The 14,916-nt window shown below is 39.7% G+C and overlaps 2 protein-coding genes across 3 annotated transcripts in view; one reads left to right on the top strand and one right to left on the bottom strand.

The window, feature by feature from the left end:
* The window catches only part of LRCH2 (leucine rich repeats and calponin homology domain containing 2), a 129,530-nt gene that overhangs the window by 89,613 nt on the left and 25,001 nt on the right, over positions 1-14,916 (bottom strand). The gene's annotated exons all lie outside the window — the stretch shown is intronic.
* Positions 2,989-3,589, top strand: LOC126945282 (60S ribosomal protein L36-like). The gene has a single exon (XM_050775180.1). The coding sequence runs from the start codon at positions 3,003-3,005 to the stop codon at positions 3,318-3,320; it is 318 nt and encodes a 105-aa protein (XP_050631137.1). The 5' UTR covers positions 2,989-3,002; the 3' UTR covers positions 3,321-3,589.

The raw sequence follows: 14,916 nt of genomic DNA on the forward strand, positions 1-14,916 counted from the left end.
GTAGAGAAAAAACAGCAAGCAGAGAAGTCTGAAAATAATGGTCATAAGAAAACACAGTAACCATATGAAAAGATCAAAGAAGCTCAAAAAGTGACAGGAGGCTGACCTTTGTTTTCCAAGATAGCTGACTAAAAACATTTCCAGCATGCCTCATCCACTTAGAAAAACCAAAGTGGTATGCAGACAATCACACTTTGAATACATTATCCAACAGGGAACACAGGGTTCAACAGAAAAAGTGAAAGGAAACTCCAAAATCTGGGAATGAGAAGGAAAGCAGACAGCCTGTGTGGTCAAGACCGGCTGGGAACTGGCAATGAATCCCCAATACAAGAGAGAGTGAATATCTTTCTGCAGTCCACTTTCCCACTGGGGAATCACACAATTCAGGCCACAGGAGAGCACCCTGACCCACCCAAATTCTGAATCTGATTTAGGGAGCATCCAGGAGACTATGAGAAGGAACAGCTCCAGGGAGGCAACATGCCCTGGGTCCCACACAATTCCTGAGAACTAAGTAGCCACAGTAAGATGCCATTCTTAATCCTAGCTCTTAGCAACTATGAGTGGTCCTAGAAATCTGCAGCACCAGTCTTGGCCATTGGGGAAGATCAGGTTGCATCTTGTGGAGCAGGGGCTTGAGCAGGAATGGGGATCAATGGGGATCCCACAACCAAAACTAAGTAGCAGACATGGCATGGGCTGCAGTCTCTGGCACTGGAACCAGGCTCCCAATGCTCTAATCCTGAGCAGGATGAGTTACTGCAGAGGCTTGGTCTTGAGCTGGGTGCTGGCTTCTATGGCTCATGGCTGAATTACGGGCTAGGTGCAAACTGCCATACTAACAGAACAGCCAGGTTGGCTGCCACAGCTGGGATGGGGGAGGGACAGCAGTGGTCTCATCCTTCCTGGCACCTATGGCACGACCTCAGCACAGCAGCAGTCACCTCTCACCCAAGCATTTCACCAGAGGCGTGAGGACTACACTGCCTGCCCTACCCCCACATCATAGTTCATGCATGCACTTGCCATTGGGAGGTGTTGAGTACAAGCTTGCCCAGTCTGGATCCACCCAGCTTCACCCCCCTAACCCTATGCCAACACAAACTGGTGGGGGGGGGCCAGGTTCTGGGTGTTCCACAACCCAATCCACCACCTGGGGCACATGAGCACTTCTAGGGGACAGAGACTGAGCATAAACACCCTACATCTACAGTCTCAGCTGGCTCTTACCTGCAAGCACCACCTCTGACCTAGAAGCCAGTTTGCACAGCCTGTTGCAACCACTTCCAGCACAAGAGCACAGTGCAAGGGAACAAGGAGAGCATCTCACCACCACTGCTACGTCTATCACCCTCACTACCCCAGCTGCTCGGGAGCTCGAGAGCCTTCTTATATGCCTGGTATACTGCTACTAAAACTGGCATCTGAGAAAGCCACCCAGATGCCCAAACATTAGCCTGCCTGGAAACTGCCAACACAGGAGCCAGCATATGCTGTCCCAGGTCACAAGGACAGACATACTTGGCACACTTCTGCTACCATTAAAACCTGATGATGGGCCCATCAGGCACTCAAGTCACAAGCACAACTTCACCACAGGCCCCGCCAAGAACCACACATTACCACAATGAAGATAGCCATATAAATTATACACAGTCTTCACTACTGCATGCACCTGAAAGCAAAGCCAGACGGCCTTGCCCAACTAACATCATTGTCACATCTTCAAGAAAAAAGTCCCCCATCCACATGAAAGTCATTTTTTAAAAAAGAAGATGTAACTATGAAGCCAGATGAGCAGAAACCAACATAAAGATACAGAAAACATGAAAAAGCTAGGTAATATGATGGCCTCAAATGAATGCAGTAATTCTCCAGCAATAGATCCTAACCAAAAAAGAAAAAAAAATCCTCAAATCCCAGATAAAGAATTCAAAATACTGATTTTAAAGAAGCTCAATGAGATGCCAGAGAAATCTAAAAACCAATACAAAGAACTCAAAAAATCAATTCAGAATACAAATAAAACCTTTTAACATGGAGATAAATATCTTTAAAAGATAAAAAGGCCGAGTACAGTGGCTAACGCCTATAATCTCAGCACTTTGGGAGGCCAAGGTAAGAGGACTGCTTGAACCCAGGTGTTCAGGACCAGTTTCGGCAACATAGCGAGAACCTGTCTCTACTAAAAATACAAACATTAGCTAGGCATGTTGGCACATGCTTGTAAATCCCAACTACTCAGGAAGCTGAGGCAGGAGGATCACTTGAGTCCAAAAGTTTGAGGTCATACTGAGCTATGATCATACCACTACACTCCAGCCTGGGCAACAGAACAAGTCTCTCTCTCTCCCCCCCACACACACACATACACACATACACACACACACACACACACATACACACACACAAATTCTGAAACTAAAAGATTCATTGAAGGAAATACAAAATACATTTGAAATACTAGATCAAGCAGAAGAAAGAATTTCAGAACTTGAAACACTAGATCAAACAGAAGAATTTCAGAACTTGAAGACAGGTCTTTTGAAATAATCCAGTCAGACAGAAATAAAGAAAAAGAATAAACAAAGCTTTTTTCTTTTTTTTTTTTTTTTGAACTTGCTTATTACTTTCATTTATTTATTTTTTTATTAGACTTTAAGTTCTGGGATCCACATGGAGAACATGCAGGTTTGCTACATAAGTATACATGTGCCATTTGAGACTACATAAAATGACCAAACTTACAAATTATTGGTATTCCTGAGGGAGATGAGAGATTAAAAGGCTTAGAAAGCCTATTTAACAAAATAAGAAATGAAACTTTTCCAAGTATAGCAAGATTTAGACATCCAGACACAGGAGACTCAGTGATCCCAAGGAAAACACAATGCAAAAAGGAGTTTGCCACAGCATATTATCAGATTGTCTAACGTAAAAAGAATTCTAAAATCAGCAAGACAGCCTTTAACCACAGCCACCACTGGAGAGCAGCAGCAATGGCTCTGTGCTACACTATGGTTGTGGGCCTCAACAAAGGCCACAAGGTGACCAAGAATGTGAGCAAGCCCAGACACAGTCGTAGCCTCGGGCGCCTGACCAAACATACCAAGTGTGTGCGGAGCATGACCCGAGAGGTGTGTGGCTTCACCCCATACGAGCGGCGAATCAAGGAGTTACTGAAGGTCTCCAAGGACAAACAGGCCCTCAAGTTCATCAAGAAAAGGGTGGGGACACACATCCTCACCAAGAGGAAACGAGAGGAGCTGAGCAATGTCCTGGCCACCATGAGGAAAATTACTGCTAAGAAAGACTGAGCCCCCTGCCCTGCCCTCTTCCTGAGATAAAGAACAGCTTGACAGAAAAAAATAAAATAAAATCATCAAGAGAAAAGCACCCTATCACCTACATAAGGAAACTCCATGAGACTAACATGAGACTTCTCACCAGAACCCTTAAAAGCCAGAAGAGAAGGGAATGACATATTAAAAGTGCTGAAATAAAAAAAAAATCACCTACATAAGGAAACTCCATGAGACTAACATGAGACTTCTCACCAGAAACCTTAAAAGCCAGAAGAGAAGGGAATGACATATTAAAAGTGCTGATAAAAAACAAAACAAAACAAAAAAAAACAAGACTGTCAGCCAAGAACTCAATATCCAGCAATAAGCTTCATAAATAAGAAGAAATGAAGTCTTTCCCAAACATGCAAATACTGAGGAATTCATCGCCACTAAACTGGCCCTACAAGAAATGCTCAAAGAAGTCCTCAACTTGGAAGTAAAAGTGATATTCATCATCATGAAAACACACAAAAGTATAAAACTCACTGGTAAAGCAATCACACAAAGGAGGAAGAAAAAGAAATCAAATGGCACCACTACAGAATTCCACCAAACCACAAAGACAAACATTCCAAGAAAAAAACAGAGAATTTATAAAACTGGAAAATGATTAACAATATGACAAGAACAAACCCTCACATATCAATATAAACCTTGAAAATAAATGAATTAAATGCCCTTTAAAAGATACAGATTGGCAAAATAGATTTTAAAAATATAATCCAACTATATGATGCTTACGAGAAACTCACATTACTTGTAAAGACACATATAGACCAAAAGTAAAGGAGTAGAAAGACAGTCCACACAAACAAATTCCAAAAGTGAGCAGCCCTAGCTGTACTTGCATCAATTAAATCAGATATTAAATAAAAGACGGTTAAAAAAAGACAAAGAACGTCATTCTATAATAAAGGGATCAATTTGGCAAGAGGTTATAACAATTTTAAATTTATATGCACCCAGCACTGGAGCACCCAGATCCATAAAACAAATATCACTAGGCCTAAAGAGAGAGAGAGATACAATAACGGTGGGAGACTTCAATGCACCACTAACAGCATCAGACTGATCATCTAGACAGGAAACCAACAAAGAAACATTAGATGTAAATTGGACTTTACACCAAACGGACCTAACAAATTTACAGAATATTCTGCCCAACAACTGCAGAATATACACTCTTTCGATGAGCGCATGGAACATTCTCCAAGATAAATCACATGTTAGGCCATAAAGCAAGTATCAACAAATGTTTAAAAATGAAATCCTATCAATTATTTTCTCATACCACAGTGGATAGAAATCAATACAAAAAGGAACTTCAGAAACTATACAAACACATGGATATTACACAAGCTCCTGAACAATCACTGGATCAAAGAAGAAATTAATACAAAAGATTAAAAATTTTTTGAAACAAATGAAAATGTAAACACAACAAACCAAAACCTGTGGGACATAGCAAAAGCAGTGGTAAGAGGGAAATTCATAGCATTAAATGCCTATTATTTAAAAAAAAGATTATAAATTATCAACCTAACAGTGCATCTCAAAAAACTAGAAAATCAAGAACAAACCACACTCAAAACTAGCAGAATTTGAAATAACAAAGATCACAGTATGAATGAAATGAAATGAAATGAAATAGAGACCAAAAAAAGATACAAGTATTAAAAAAAAACAGTTGATTCTGCAAAAAGATAAATAAAACTGATAAACCAGTAGCTAGACTAACCTAGAAGAGAGATGAATCAAATAAACACAATGAGAAATAAAAAAGGAAACATTACAACTGATACCACAGAAACACAATAGAACATCAGAAACTATTATGAACAACTATATACTCACAAACAAGAAAACCTAAAGGAAAGAGATAAATTCCTGGAAACACACAACCTACCAAGATTGAACAAGGAAGAAATAGAAAATCTAAACAGGCCAATAATGAACAGCAACATTGAATCAGTAGTAAAGAAAAAAAAAAAATTCCCGACAAAGACAAGCTCAGGGATTGTTGACGGAGCTTGGCTGAGGGATTCACAGCCAAATTCTATCAAATATAAAAAGAAGTAATACCACTCCTCCTGAAACTGTTCCAAAAAATTGAAGAGGAGAGTATTCTCCCTAATTCATTCCAATGAGGTCGCTATCACCCTAATACCAAAACTGGACAAGGACACAACAACCAAAAAAGGCAAACAGCAGACCAACATCCCTGATGAACATTCATGCAAGAATCCTCAACAAAATACTAGTAAATTGAATACAGGACATCAAAAAGATAATGCACTGTATCAGTTCATTCTCATGCTGCTGATAAAGACATACCTGAGACTAGGCAATTTACAAAAGAAAGAGGTTTATAGGACTTACAGTTCCACATGGCTGGGGAGGCCTCACAATCATGGTGGAAGGCAAGGAGGAGCAAGTCACATCTTACATGAATGATAGCAGACAAAGAGCTTGTGTAGGGAAACTCCCATTTTTGAAACCATCAGATGTCATGAGACTCATTCACTGTCACAAGAACAGCACGGGAATGACCCACCCCCATGATTCAACCATCTCCCACCGGATCCCTTCCACAATACGTGGGAATTATGGCAGCTATAAGATGAGATTTTGGTGGGGACACAGAGCCAAACCATATCAGACACCATGATCAAGTGGGTTTTACACCAAGGATAGAAAGATGGTTGAGTATATGCAAATTAATAAATGTGATATATCACATAAACAGAATTAAGGACAAAAAACATATGATCATCTCAATAGATGCAGAAAAAGCATTTGATAAAATTAAGCTTCCGGTCATGATAAAACCCCTCAACAAACGAGGCATAGAAGGAACATACCTCAAAAAAATAAAGGCCATATACAACAAACACACATATCATACCTACAACCCACATACCATACAACAAACCCACATATCATACTGAATGGGGAAAAGCTGAAGGCCTTCCTTCTAAGATCTACAACAAGACAAAGATGCCCACTTTCACCACTGTTATTGAATATAATACTGAAAGTCCTAGCCAGAGCAACTGGGCAAGAGAAAGAAATAAAACACATCCAAATCAAAAAGAAGGAAGTCAAAGTATCGCTGATTGCTGACGATATGATCTTATATCTAGAAAACCCTAAAGACTCCACCAAAAAAACTCTTAGATTTGATAAAGTTTCAGGATACAAAAATTAACATATAAAACACAGTAGCATTTCTATATACCAATAATGATCTCACTGAGAATGAAATCAAGAAGTCAATCCTATTTACCATACCTACCAAAAAAATAAAATACCTAGGAATAAATTTAACCAAAGAGGTGAAAGATCTCTACAAGGAAAACTATAAAACACAGATGAAAGAAATTGAAGATGACAAAAACAAATGGAAAGATATCTCATGCTTATGGATCAGAAGAATTAATATTGTTAAAATGACCATACTACCCAAAGCAATCTACAGGTTCAATGCAATCCCTACCAAAATACCAACACCATTTTTTCACAGAATTAGAAAAAAAAATCATAAAATTCATATAGAACCAAAAAAGAGTCCAAATAGCCAAAGCATTGGTCTTTTGCAACAACATGGATAGAACTGAAGGTCATTATCTTAAGTGAAACAAACCAGACACAGAAAGACAAATATCACATGTTCTCACTCACTCATTTTTTAGTGAATGCTAAAAAATGGTGTATACATAGATAAAGAGAGCAGAGTGATAGACAATGGAGACTCAGAAGGGTGACAGAGTGGGAGAGGGGTATATAATAATAAATCACCTAATGGGTACAATGTATGTTATTTGGGTGACAGATTCTCTGAATCCCCTAACTGGACTACTATGCATGCAATAAATTCGCACTTGTACCCCATAAATTATATAAATAAATTTTTAATGAAAAAAAAAAAAGAACAGCCACACTGGAAAACAGTCTGGTATGCGTTTACAAAGATAAATATGGTCTTAATTCAGCAATTGCAAGCCTGGGTATTTACTCAAATCAGTTCAAAACTAATGTCTACACGAAGTCTTCACACTAACAATTATAGCAGCCTTATTCATAATTGCCAAAATTTAGAAACAAACAAGACGCATCTTTCAATAGGTGAATGAATAAACTGTGGAATATCCATACAATGGAATCGCTTCCAGGAAATGAGCTTTCAAGCCATGAAAAGACATGGAGAGACCTTAACATATATTGCTTCTTGAAAGAAGCTAGTCTGAAATGTCTACATATGCTAGGATTCCTAGTAAATATCATTCTGGGAAGGGTAAAACTATGGTGATAGTAGAAAGATCAATGGTTGCCATGGATTTGGGAGGAAAAGAGGGAATAAGGGAAGAGGAAGAGAGTATTAGTCCATTTTCACACTGCTATAAAGAACTACCAGAAACTGAGTAATTTATAAAGAAAAGAGGTTTAATTGACTCACAGTCCACATAGCTTGGAGGCCTCAGGAAACTTACAATCACGGCAGAAGGCAAAGGAAGAGCAAGCACCTTCTTCACAAGATGGGGGCAGGGCAGGGGAACCGCTACACAATTATAAACCATCAGATCTTGTAAGAACTCACTCACTACCATGAGAGAAGCATGAGGGAAACCAGTCCCATGACCCAATCACTTCTCACCAGGTCCCTCCCCTGACACATGGTGATTACAATTCGATATGAGACCTGAGTGGGGACACAGAGCTAAACCATATCATTCTGTCACAGCCCTTCCCAAATCTCATTTCCTTATCACACTGCAAAATACAATTATTCCACCTCAACAGTCCCCAAATGTCTTAACTAATTCCAGCATTAAGTCAAAAGTCCAACTCCAAAGTCTCATCTGAGACAAGGCAAGTCCCATTCTGCCTATGAGTCTGTAAAATCAAAAGCAAGTTAGTTACTTCCTATATACAATGGGAGTACAGGCATTGTATAAATACACACGTTCCAAATGAGAGAAATTGGCCAAAATGAAAGGGCCTCAGGCCCCGTGCAAGTCCAAAATACAATGAGGAAGTCATTAAAACTTAAAGTTCCAAAATAATCTCCTTTGACTCCATGTCTCACATCCAGGGTACACTGATGGAAGGGGTGGGTTCCCAAGGCCTTGCATAGCTCTACCCTTGTGGGTCTTCAGGGTATAGCCCCATGGCTAGTTTCAGGGGCCAGCATTGAGTACTTGCAGCTTTTCCAAGTGCTTGGTACAAGCTGTCAGTCTGGAGGTATGGAGGATAGTGGCCATCTTCTCACAGCTTCACTAGGCAGTGCCCCAATGGGGACTCTGTGTGAGTCTCCAACCCCACATTTCCCCTCTACACTGTCCTAGTAGAGGTTACCCATGAGGGCTCTCGCCCTGCAGCAGACTTCTTCCTGGACATTCAGACATTACCATACAGCTTCTGAAATCTAGGCAGAGGTTCCCAAACCCCAGTTCCTGTCTTCTAAGCACCCACAGGCTGAACACCGTGTGGAGGCCATCAAGGCTTGAGGCTTGCACCCTCTGAGGCAACATTATGAGCTGTGCCTTGACCCCTTTTAACCACAGCTGAAGCTGGAGTGGCTGGGACACAGAGCACCATGTCATGAGGCTGCACAGAGCAGTAGGGCCCTGGGCCCAGCTCATGAAACCATTTTTCCCTCCTAGGCCTCCAGGCCTGTGATGGGAAGGGCTGTTGTGAAGATCTCTGAAATGCCCTGGAGACATTTTCCCCATGATTTTGACAATTAACATTTGGCTCCTTTTTACTTATGCAAATTTCTGCAGCAGGCTTGAATTACTTCCCAGTAAATCGGTTTTTCTTTTCCATCATATAGGCTTTAAATTTTCCAAACTTTTATGCTTTTCTTCCCTTTTAAACATTAAGTTCCAATGTCAGACCACCTCTTTGTGAATGCATATGACTGAACACTTTCAGAAACAGCCAGGTCACATCTTGAATGCTTTTCTACTTAGAAATTTCTTCTGCCAGATACCCTAAATCATGTCTCTTAAGTTCAAAGTTCCACAGATCTCTAGGGCGGGAACAAAATGCCATCAGTCTCCTTGTTAAAGCACAGCAAGAGTGACCTTTACTTCAGTTCCCAGTAAGTTCCTCATCTCCATCTGAGACGACCTCAGCCTGGATTTCATTGTCCACATCACTATCACCTTTTAGTCATAACAATTCAACAAGTCTCTAGGGAGTTCCAAATTTTCCCACATCATATTCCTGTCTTCTTCTGAGCCCTCCAAACTGTTCCAACTTCTGCCCATTACCCAGTTCCAAAGTTGCTTCCATATTTTCAAGTATCTTTATAGCAATGCCCCACTTCTTTAGTAACAATTTTCTGTATTAGTCCATTCTCACGCTGTGATATAAAACCACTTGAGAATGGGTAATTTATAACGAAAAGAGGTTTAATTGACACACAGTTCTGCATGGCTGGGGAGGCCTTAGGAAACACAATCATGGCAGAAGGTGAAGAAGAAGCAAGCACCTTCTTCACAAGGCAGAGGGCAGGAGGAGAATGCTACACACTTATAAACCATCAGATCTCATAAGAACTCACTATCATGAGAACAGTATTGGGGAAACCACTCTCATGATCCAATCACCTCCTACCAGGTCCCTACCCCAACACATGGTGGTTACAATTCAATATGAGATTTGGGTGGGGACCCAGAGCTAAACCATATCAAAGAGTGATTAATACATGGAACACAGAATTTTCAGGGCAGTTACACTCTTCTATGTGATACTGTGATGATGCATACATGACACATGCATTTGTCAAAACACATACAACTATACAACACAAAGACTGAACCCTAATGTATAGACTTTAATAATAAAGTATAGCTTCATCAATTTTCGTAATCATCAAGTATACCATATATTGGTTCGTTAATTGTAAAAACACATTACAAAAATATAAGATGCTAAAAATAGGAAAACTATGAGCTGGAGAAAAGGAGTATGGGGTAACTGTACTATCTGCTCAATTTTTTTGTAAACCTAAAACTTCTGAAAAAATAACATGAAAAAAGCAAATAAACTACAAAAAAGGGACAGAAAAAAATACTAAATCATCAGTATTAATAACAAGAATAATTTAATGATTTAAATAATATCAAGACATTACTAATCTACACATTTTTCATAATCTTTTATGTTCATTCCCCTTCAAATAAAAGATTATTTAGTTAAATTACAAAGTAACATTATAAGCTCCCTTAGGGAATTTAATTAAATGTGCATTCATAAACTATTTTCTGGATGATTCCATGTATTTATTTACTAAATACCATTTAAAATTATAATTATTATTCTTATTTAATGGAGTTAAATCAAATAAAGAATAATAAATCTTGTTGGGAACAGGCCCCCAAATCTGGCCATGAACTGGCCCCAAAACTGGCCATTAACAAAATCTCTGCGGCACTGTGACATGTTCGTGATGGCCATGAAGCCCACGCTGGAAGGTTGTGGGCTTGCCGAAATGAGGGCAAGGAATACCTGGCCCACCCAGGGTGGAAAACCACTTAAAGGTGTTCCTGAACCACAAACAATAGCATGAGCGATCTGTGCCTTAAGGAGATGCTCCTACCACAGATAACTAGTCAGACCCATCCCTTTATTTCAGTCCATCCCTTTGTTTCCTGCAAGGAATACTTTTAGCTAATCTATAATCTATAGAAACAATGCTTATCACTGGCTTGCTGTCAATAAATATACAGGTAAATCTCTGTTCAAGGTTCTCAGCTCTGAAGGTTGTGAGACCCCTGATTTCCCACTCCACACTCTGTATTTCTGTGTGTGTGTCTTCAATTCCTCTAGTGCCACTGGTTTAAGGTCTGCACAACCGAGCTGGTCTCGGCAAAATCTAATTCTTAGGTGTTTCAGATTTTAAATCATTATGAACGTCCTTTTTAAAGTACTGAGTAAATACAGTAACAGTGCCAAAAAAATACAACCATGGAAAGAAAGATGGGAAATAACATAAAACTATTTGTGTCTTAATTTCTTGAACTATCTCAAACTAACAGCATCTCATATTTTCCATCAAAAAAGTGAAGATTAACTTTTATATCACTATAATGAATAAAATTTAAACTGATTTAAAATGTTTATCTTGTGATATACAATAAAGGAGCTTTTTAAACATTAAAAATCACTTAACATGTACACTAGGGCAACTAGAAAAATATGACTAATAATGAACAAATAATTGAGAAATACATGCAAAACTGGTATTTTAATTGAGTTCCAGCAAAAAAATTAAATAAATAAAAATTCCACCTAAAAATTGGGGGAAAAAACCAGCTGGGTGTAGTTGGTGGCCTGTTGGGATTACATGCCTGTAATCCCAACACTTTGGGAGGGCCAGGTTGGGAGATCATTTGAGCCCAAGTGTTCCAGACCAGCCTGGGCAATATGGCAAAACGCTATCTTTACAAAAACATACAAAAAGTAGCTGGGCTTGGTGCATGCCTGTAGTTCCAGCTACTCTTAAGGTGGGAGGATGGTTTGAGCCCAGGAGGTTGAGGCTGCAGTGAGCCATGATCATGCCACTGCACTCATGCCTGGGTGACAGAGTGAGACCCTGTCTTTTTCAAAAAATAAAAATAAATAAAAAATTGGAAAACTGGTCATTTATTCCTCCATGGAAGATTCACTTCACAACAATTTCAAAGCCTACTTTCTTAGGCAACAAACAGCACTTGGGAAAAGACAATTATAAAATTATAAAAATGTTTCACCTTTTCCACATAAAAAAGGACATTAAAACGTGTATTTATCTTCCTATCGTAGGCTGAAGATATCAGATCCTAATTCTGGAACCTGTAAGTGTTATCTTATATGCTAAAGTTTTTACAGACGTAATTAAGAATCTTGTGATGAGATTAGCCTGCATCATCCATGTGGACTCTAAATGCCATCACATGTATCCTTGTAAGAGGAAAGCAGCGGGTAAACTACACAGACTGAAGAGGGGGCCACGTGGAGAAGGAGGGAGCCACTGGAATAATTCTGCCACACAATGCCAGTAGCCATCAGAAGCTAGAAGAGGCAAAGAATGGATTCTCCCCTAGAGCCTCCTCATAGAGAGTGCAGCCCTGCCAAAACCTTGATTTTAGCTCAATTAAATTCGCTTCTAACTTCCAGTCTCCAAACCTGTGAGTGACTAAATTTGTTTTTTAAATCATTAAGTTTGTGATAATTTGTTATGGCAGGCACAAGAAACTAATACACACCATAATGATAGTTTATTGGAATTAATAAGAGAATAATTGTAAATATTTTTAATTATATAGCTGTGTATTTTTTTCTTGTGCAGTATCGATACCTCAGTTAATTAGTATCCAAAGGGATAAGCACCTTTATAACCACTGAGCTGTTTTTCTTGTCTCATTTTTAATCATAAAATCCAGTATTGGCAGTAAATCAACAGTAGACAGATTGCTATGTACTGTTTCCCGCCTTCCTTCAAGACATTCCTTGTAAAACTGCTGGGAGTCTATTAGAGACCTTGGTCAATAATCTTAAGTAACCCAATCTAAATTATGTTCTGTATCACTCTTGAGCTTGAGAGACCAAGGAACCAGAGAAGGAGAGGAGTCAGATGGAATAGAAATCTGTTTGCTGTCTCCCAAGCTGCACCCACAGAGCCACAGATTGGTCTATCTGCTTGCTGCCCATTGAAATTCCTGGCCCACTGGCTACCATTTCTTCCAAATATACAAAATGACTTTCAGAAATTATACTATTATACTGTACTAATTATAGTCTTATCGTATTCAGTGTACAAATGGGTAGAGAGAGTTTTTTGCACAAATTGTTAAACTTGAGTTTAAGTGCTGTTTAATAATATAGATTACCATAGTCTCTCCTTTTTAAAAAAATCCTAGGTAATATTTGAAAGCCTGACACACTTTTACCTCTGGCCCTAAAAATGCCATCACATGTATCCTTATAAGAGGAAAGCAGAGGGAAGTTAAACAGACACATTAAGGAGAGGGCCATGTGATTTTTACCTCTGATAAAATTCCTAAAAATGAAGTGTGCTGTTTGAACACATCTTCATCGTTACAGTAATCACCATAGAATTGTCTGCTTGAAGGAACATGGGAGTTAATGGAGAAATAACTTGAAATCAGAACTCTAAATTCACATCAAGAATAACCTAAGTGGAATTGAGGGAAATATTATACACAGACACCCTATATGCTAGATCACAATACCATGCACTTTGCATAGATTATTTCTAATCCTTTTAACAATTTTGTAAGGTAGTTACTGTTTCTCATTTAACATGTTGATATGGTTTGGCCATGTGCCCACCAAAATCTCATCTTGAATTCCCACATGTTGTGGGAGGGACCCGGTGGGAGTTAATTGAATCCTAGGGGCAAGTCTTGCCCATGCTGTTCTTATGATAGTGAGTAAGTCTCACAAGATCTGATGGTTTTAAAAAGGGGAGGTTCCCTGCACAAGCTCTATTCTCTTGTCTGCCACCATGTGAGATGTGCCTTTTACCTTCCACCATGATTGTGAGGTCTCCTCAGCCACATGGAACTGTTTAAGTCCAATAAACCTCTTTCTTTTGTAAATTGCCCAGTCTCGGGTATGTCTTTATCTGCAGCATGAAAATGGATGAATACAGTAAATTGGTACCAGTAGAGTGGGGCACTGCTGAAAAGATACCCAAAAATGTGGAAGTGACTCTGGAACTGGGTAACAGGCAGAAGTTGGAACAGTTTGGAGGGCTCAGAAGAAGACAGGAAAATGTGGGAAAGTTTGGAACTTCCTAGAAACTTGTTGAATGGTTTTGAACAAAATGCTAATAATGATATGGACAATGAAATCCAGGCTGAGGTGATCTCAGATGGAGATGAGGAACTTGTTGGGAACTGGAGCAAAGGTGACACTCTTGTTATGTTTTAGCAAAGAGACTGGTGGCATTTTGCCCCTGCCCGAGAGATTTGTGGAACTTTGAACTTGAGAGAGATGATTTAGAGTATCTGGTGGAAGAAATTTCTAGGCAGCAAAGCATTCAAGAGGTGACTTGGGTGCCATTAAAAGCACTCAGTTTTAAAAGGGAAACAGCATACAAGTTTGGAAAATTTGCACCCTGACAATGTGATAGAAAAGAAAATCACATTTTCTGAGGAGAAATTCAAGCTGGCTGCAGAAATTTGCATAAGTATCCAGGACCCGAATGTTAATCCCCAAGCAAATGGGGAAGATGTCTCCAGGGCATGTCAGAGGTCTTCACAGCAGCCCATCCCATCACAGGTCTGAAAGCCTAGGATGAAAAAATGGCTTCGTGGGCCAGGCCCAGGGTCCCTGTACGGTGTGCAGGCTAGGGACTTGTTGCCCTGTGTCCCAGCCACTCCAGGCATGACTATAAGGGGCCAAGGTACAGCTTGGGCCGTGGCTTCAGAGGGTGCAAGCCCCAAGTCATGGCAGCTTCCATGTGGTGCTGAGCCTGCGGGTGCACAGAAGTCAAGAATTGAGGTTTGGGAACCTCTACCTAGATTTCAGAGAATGTATGGAAATGCCTGTA

The sequence above is a fragment of the Macaca thibetana genome, chromosome X (genome assembly GCF_024542745.1).
Source record: "Macaca thibetana thibetana isolate TM-01 chromosome X, ASM2454274v1, whole genome shotgun sequence".
Classification (NCBI taxonomy): domain Eukaryota; kingdom Metazoa; phylum Chordata; class Mammalia; order Primates; family Cercopithecidae; genus Macaca; species Macaca thibetana.